The sequence below is a fragment of the Siphateles boraxobius genome, unplaced genomic scaffold (genome assembly GCF_051911475.1).
Source record: "Siphateles boraxobius isolate OS27281-9 unplaced genomic scaffold, OSU_SipBor_1 115, whole genome shotgun sequence".
Taxonomy (NCBI): domain Eukaryota; kingdom Metazoa; phylum Chordata; class Actinopteri; order Cypriniformes; family Leuciscidae; genus Siphateles; species Siphateles boraxobius.
In genome coordinates, this window is record NW_027508717.1 from 1170097 (window position 1) to 1177500 (window position 7404).

A 7404-nucleotide genomic window follows, 5' to 3' on the forward strand; every position below is an offset into this window, starting at 1 on the left:
CGCACGTGAACCGATCATCTCTACTAGCTAATAGTAAAAACACACGAACACTGTTGAAAGATACAGTATGCTACAACTTACCAAAATGTATTCCTCATACATGATACCGACCAATCCTTTTTTTTATCAGCGTGCAGAGGTCAATAACATAGCTGGAGAACAAATATGTCAGATTTACCTCAGGAAAGCAATTTAGTAAACATAATATAGCTCACGTAGTTCTCATTACACCTTTCAATGTAGCCATCGCTAACTTTAGAACTCACATCGAACAGCCTTCGATACATTTCTATGTTATAAGTTCCCGAAAAAACTAAACAAACTTATAAAACAAACTTCTAGCGAAATACTAACAGCATCTTACTTACCAATCCAAAAGAAATGTTGCAAGTTCGGAGTCGAACCTCATTTCTTTCATGTCCATTAGTTGTCTCCAACGATGGAAAGCAGTGTCAGTGTTAACTCTGGTTCTGCTCCTTTTTTTATCACATCATGACATCATCATTAAATTGTTTATTTCTTCTCATTCTTTTGATCCGTGTAACTCATTTTTTGTATATTTTTAACTCAATTCTGACACATGACACCTTTAAAAATAAAATGTATGACGGTTTCCACGGAAATATGACTGTTTTCAACATTGATAATAATCATAAATGTTTATTGAGCATCAAATCATCATATTATAGTGATTTCTGAAGGATCATGTGACACTGAAGACTGGAGTAATGATGCTGAAAATTCAGCTTTGATCACAGGAATAAATTACACTTTACCACATAGAAAACAGCTGATTTACATTGGAGTAATATTTCACAATTTTTACTGTATTTTTAATGAAATAATTGCAGCTTTGGTGAGCAGAAGAGACTGGATCAGTTTAATGAGGTATATCATCAGTATGTGAGGACTGTTTTTCAGTGATTTTTAAAGGTTTTGCTGGTTATTAGCTCTTCTTCAACACCTCCTCAGAAAGCGCACAGATCTTCCTCGTCTGAAGCCCTTTTTCATTTGCTTTGGCACTAAACGTCATCCCACCGTTTCACACACGCGTCAGGCCGGCGAGAAAAGCGTGTGTGTGTGTCAGTGGAAGCCGTCAGGAGCTCGTGTTGTTTCCGCTGTAGATGTCATGAGAACAGCTTTAGTCTCGCTCACTCGTCCTCTCTCTCTGTTTCTCTTTATCGTGAGTCTGTCACGGGACGAGAGGAACTGGAAATCCAGTCTCACACACACCACGTTTTGTTACAGTTGAGAAATCTTTATCTCTTACGGTTCTCTGAATCTTCAAACGTTCTTTTTTTAAATTTATTTTTTTAAATGAACATTCCATTTTGCATTATTGGAATGCTACTTTTAAATGTTCTTTGAACATTCCGAAACATTCCGTTACATTTTAAAAATGTTAAACATCCAAATAAAATGATTCAGAAAAACATTCCATGAATGATCTATAAGTAATAGACCAGATAATTCTTCTATTAACAGTATTGGAAAGTTTGTTCATAACTCTTGCCAGAACGTTCCTGTTAGCTGGGTTGTTGTCTTCTGTTTATTGATTATTATGTATACTGTTTATCTGATATCTTTAAAAATGCCCTTTACTTTTGATAGTACTATCTGTGACTACAACTACATGTCAACTAACTCTCATTAGAGCATTAGTACACTGTTATAGGGTTAGTTGAGCTGTACTTACAAATGTCACTTTAAAATGTCAAAATAAAGTGATATTAAGCAAACAGTATATTCTATTGACTGCTAGTTGACATGTAGTTGCAAAGTTAGTAGAGTATCCAAAGTGGACTATCAAAATAAAGTGTGATAAATTGTTCTATATAGAACTCTAGGGTTCTTGACTTGAACCCTTTATGCCAAAAATGTTCTATATAAAGAGAAATGTCTTTAATACTTTCATGTTTAATGGGTTATATCATAAAGTATATCTACGAGCTGTTTAATTCATTAAATGTAATTTAAATTAAAAATGAATTACAACTAAATTAAATAACTGAAATAAAATCCTTCAAATGATCCCACACTGACAGAACCATATTGAACCTTTTCTTATTAGAATACAGATATATGCGTGTAATAATCAAAGTTCAATGATAAAACTGTTCGATAAAAGTTATTTTTCAGCACATGCACACACACACACACTTCTCCTATTTAGACATGTTAATTGTTTCTGAGCTAACTCTCATTAGAGTATTAGTAGACTTTTATAGGGTTAGTTGAGTTGTACTTACAAAGTTACTTCAAAATGTCAAAATAAAGTGATATTAAGCAAACAGTATATCTATTGACTGATATTTGATGTAGTGGCAATGTTACTTATAGTAGAATATCTAAAGTGGACTGTCAAAATAAAGTGTAACTAAAAAATGTTCTATATTTAACTCTATGGTTCTTGACTTAATTTTATAGAACACTTTATGCCAAAAATGTTCAATATAAAGACAAATGTCTTAAATAATGGGTTATTCATAAAGGATGCCTACGAGCTGTTTAGTTTACTAAATGGAATTTGAATTACAACTAAATTAATTAACCGAAACGAATGAAATGATCCCATTCTGACGAAACCACATGGAACCTTTTCTTCTTAGAATGCAAATATATGCGTATAGTAATCAAACACATAAACGTCAAAGTTCGTTGATAAAGCTCTCTGATAGCAGTTATTTCCCAGCACACGCACACACACACAGTTCTCCTATTTAGACACGTTCATTCTTTCTGTCTCTCTGATCTCGTTTTGTGGATTTTTATTCCAATTGGTTTCCCATCAGGAGCTCGACAGGCGAGCGGCGAGAACGATATCAGCCAGACGCAGACGAAGAGGTGACACAGACAGAGTCCGCCTAATGAAATTACGTTTGGGGAGAGGGGGAATGATCGTCGGAATATGAAAGCGAGGGAAGCTCTTAGTTGTGAGGACTCTATCTGTCTGATATTATAATCTACAGTGATGAGTGGGACGCCACATCAAAGCCAGCGTCTGTGTTTCTCTCGGATGGGAAGATGCTTTACAAGCTTCCAGGACCGATGGGCCTAAAGACCCCCTGCGTTTCGGTGCCGCATGGCGGTGGAGAAACACGATAAGGCGCCGCCGACGCATTTATCGTTTCCGCAAATTAAAATTCCAAAGGTTGTGTTTGAAATGAGCAATGCAGTGAATGGATTTGCAGTGGAACGGTAATGAGATACAGATTAATGATGAACTCGCGGCGCTGATGAAAGCTGGCGGCGACTGATGCCTTCGAGCGTCAGATGCGTTTCGTGTACTTGGAGAAGTTCATGATATAATGCTGTGTTTTTTGTTTTGTATATTAGTATTTAGTTGCTGGCATTTTTATTTAGTAAACCCACTCAAAACATGTGCAGGCCTAAATTTACAGTTTACACGAATAAACTTAACGAGATGCATATTTGTCAGACAAGGTCAGAAACATTGCATGGTTTATAATTTGCATCTATTTTGTTGTATTTAAATAATCATATTTTTAAAATGCATTTTTTCAAATTGCTTAGAATCAGCATTGTTGTGTTCATTCTGAAAATTTAGTCTGTTAAAAAAATTAACATTATTTAAATATGGCTGTGGAACAAGCAATATTGAATTAGTTAAAATGTATTGAAACATGGTTATTATAGTTAACTAAAACCGAAACTAAAACCATAAAAATGTTAATTGTGCCTCTTAAGGGTGTAACGATACCCTCATGTTACGATTCGATACATATCATGATATTATTGCGATACTGATAAAAGGTTAACAAAAAATTTACTGTTGATGAAAATGCTAGATTTTACTATGTTGTGGGTGTAAATGAATAGGCTTGGAAACCCAAAGCACAGGACAAAAGAGACACCAGAATAACAATATTCATGATTCTGAAGCAGAAAATACAGAATTATTTTAGACGAATCTGCTTGCACTCTTTCACTGACTAGATATATTTAAAATAATGTAGGCCGTTTTTTTAATGGTAACATCAGACATCTGGCATTACAGGACCCACAAATATTCCTTATTATACATTATATTCAACATTATTTATAGTAGTTTTATATAGTACTGACATTAAAACTCTGAAAACTTGAATTTTTTCTCACACAGTAATTTTTATTTTGGTTGAAGTATCTTCAATACATATTGTCACTATCCATGATATATATTGTTGCATTTTTTTATTGTGATATATTGTGACACGATATTTAAATACACCATGGATGACACCACAAAACCCCTCTTGCTGCAGCATCTGTATCAGTTGCAGAGGTTTGACAGATACAAGGAGTGAACATTACAATAGTCCAGTCTGGATAGAACTAGAGCTTGGAAAATGAGTTGTGTAGCTCCGATAGGAAGGGCCTGATCCTCCTAATGTTGTATAAAGCAAATCTGCAGGACCGGGCAGTTCTAGCAATGTGATCTGTGAAGTTTAACTGATCGTCAATCACTACTCCAAGGTTCCTGGCTGTCCTGAGAGGAGTTATGGATGATGAACCCAGATGAACAGCCACAACAGTTCTGTCTTCATAAGGTTTAGATGAAGAAATGTCGGGCAGGCTGAGATGTAAGCAGCTCCTGTCAGATCCTCTGTCTGGAATGAGAAGTAGAGAGTTGTGTCATCAGCATAGCAGTGATAGGAAAAACCATGTTTCTGATTGACAGATCCTAGTGATGATATGTAAATGGAGAAGCGAAGCGGCCCCAGCACTGAGCCCTGAGGCACTCCAGTAGCTAGATGTTGGTCTTAGACAACTCAATAGTTTGAATTCGTTTTTATTTATATATTTTCTGTTTTCAATTTTGTTTTATTAAAATGTTTAGGTATTTTTTTATATAATATATAATAAAGTATATTATAAAGTATAAAGTGAGGTATTATCTTACCTCACACTCTTTCACCATTGAAACTGAAGCATCACCTAGAATTCGTGTTTGAAATCTGTGAACTGTGAAGCTCTGCCTTCTTTGATTTAATTGGTCCTCTCACTCATCGTGACATTGATGTGCACTGAGGCAGCCCAGCCTAAAAAATCACTTTTAAAACTTCTTGTCAATAAACAGAGCAGCGTGAAGAATACTGTCACCATTATATTCTGTTAGTTTCTGTTTTCAAGGACCTTCAGTTTTTTTTTTCATTTGTCACGTTTCTTTGGTTACGGTCATTATATAGTTCATTTTTACCAGCTATTTTCTATTAATCATATCGTATGTGTTCATTACTTAAGTTGTTCCCTTGCTTTCTTTCCTTGTCTGATCACCTTTATGTTTAGTTCTGTTTGCTATCGCCTGCCTGATGTATTATGATTAAACTTTGAGTATTCTGAACTTGATCGTCTATCTTCTTCTTCCTGCCTGAAACACGACCGTGACAAATACATTTTGGGAGGAACAATTTTACCTTTTTTAATTATGATCCTCCTGCTCAATGCCTAAGATGGTTTCGGCCCTGCATAAACTTTTGCATCAGGTTTTGGAAATTTGAAAATATAGACATGTTTGACAGAAAACGTGCTTAATAATCTACTTGATTCCAGTTCTGCCGCATATATTCTATTAAGCACATTGAAGCACACATTTGCACACATTTCTCTCTGTCTCTCACTCTGAGCTCCAGGGGGAAACGAAGATCCTGAAGTTGAAGAACCTGAGACCCAAGGACTACGCCAACTACAGTTGCATCGCCTCCGTACGAAACGTTTGCGGCATCGCCGACCGCAAAGTCGTCTTCAGACTGACCAATAAAACAGGTGAGGCTCTTCAGGCGCCGATATACTCACAGTGAAGTTAGTCAGCAATAATGTACTCGAGGCTAGTGCTGTATCGTTACTTTCATGAAGTAAAATCACTAAAAGCCTTCCTTCCTCTGGAAAAAATAGTCCCTGACCGTGAACAGCAACAGAAGTTACATTATATTGCCTTTAGATGGCGACAAAGACTGTCTTTATGAGTGAGTCAGTGAGTAGAGAAGACTTTTATATTGAAAGGACTGAAACTTGTTGTGAACACAGAGAAGCAAGACGCAACTGACAAAAGTCTAGCGTGTCACGGGAAAACCCTTAACTGTTAAAAGGATAAGATATCGCTGCGGACATTTAAACAGATTTTTTATTATGAATATAGAACTGACCTGAAGGAAAATGCTATATCTACTGTAAATGCAGGTACACTTGCTTACTCGATCTCTCACAATACTCTACTCTACAAGCTTGAACAATATCAATGATAACGTAATGTTTACGTTGCTAAAAGCAGTCATAGCCGTGTTTTAACATGAATAAAACACAGCTATTGACCAATCAGAATCAAGGCTGGAACTAACCATTTTTTAAAAAGAATTTTTAAATACCTTTGCAGTATTTACTGTTTGCAAACATTACCACAATGCAAACATTTAGATGAATATGCAAATATGTGCTGCAAAAAACAAACAAAAAAACAGCAGTTCAGAAAGCATCTGATCATATTGATATGATTCAGTCACGTCACGTTTATTGATACAGCACTTTATACAATTGATAGTTTTAAATCAGTATTAAACATGAAAAAACAGTGTCAGTGTTGCTTAGAATTAGAATTCCAGCTTGAGCTTCTGCTGTAAAGCGGCTCTCCACTGTGCATGTGTTTACTCGTGTCTTAACAGAAGAAATGAACCAGAGAAGATTCACACCTTAAAGAAGGCGGAGCCTCAGAGCCACACCCACATGTTACATCATCGTCATTCAGTTAATGAAAGCAGTTTTTAATAGTTATAGTTAATGCAGTAAGTATTATGCAAGTTGAAACTGCAGTGACTAAAGACGAGTGTTATTTTAGTATCGTTGATATAATGTTATAATTTTTGACAATTGTTTTTAATTAGATTTCATTTTGAATATTTTCTGTTTTCACTTTAATTTAGTTAAAGCTTTAGTAATTTTGTCATTTTTGATTAATTTATTAGTTTTTATTATTTTTTATTTATTAGTTTAAGATAATTTAGTTTTAGGTAAGTACTTAAACTAAGGCTGAAATAAAATGTTTTTTAAAATCGTATTTTATTTTTTGTTTCTCTTCTCTGATTATGATGTCTGATCGTAGTGATGCGGATAATAACCATGCTAAAGATAAGCAAATATTTATCATTCGTTTTATTTTAAATAAATAAATAAACATGCCTCACTGCTGTATTTTAAAATGTATTAATTAATTATAAATAAGCTTTATTTACTGTTCTCATTACTGTTTTCAAAACAAACACTTCTTGGTTCTGTTTTTCAAAACATAATAAATAAAATAAATAAATGAAAGGTCTTTACTGTTGTTGGAAACAAATTAATAAATATTTATCACTGGTGTTGTTTAAAATAAATAAATAAACAAATAACAAACAAACGACTGATGAGTTG

At 34.6% G+C, this 7404-nt stretch overlaps 1 protein-coding gene across 3 annotated transcripts in view; it reads left to right on the top strand.

Annotated features, from left to right (window-relative positions):
* The window catches only part of LOC143707733 (MAM domain-containing glycosylphosphatidylinositol anchor protein 2), a 288467-nt gene that overhangs the window by 125626 nt on the left and 155437 nt on the right, over positions 1–7404 (top strand). For 2 of the 3 annotated variants that reach the window (XM_077200057.1, XM_077200058.1), the window contains exon 5: positions 5628–5766. In XM_077200057.1, coding sequence (XP_077056172.1) covers positions 5628–5766 — 139 coding nt within the window. The remainder of the gene's footprint in view (positions 1–5627; positions 5767–7404) is intronic. The other variant, XM_077200059.1, reaches the window with a different exon arrangement.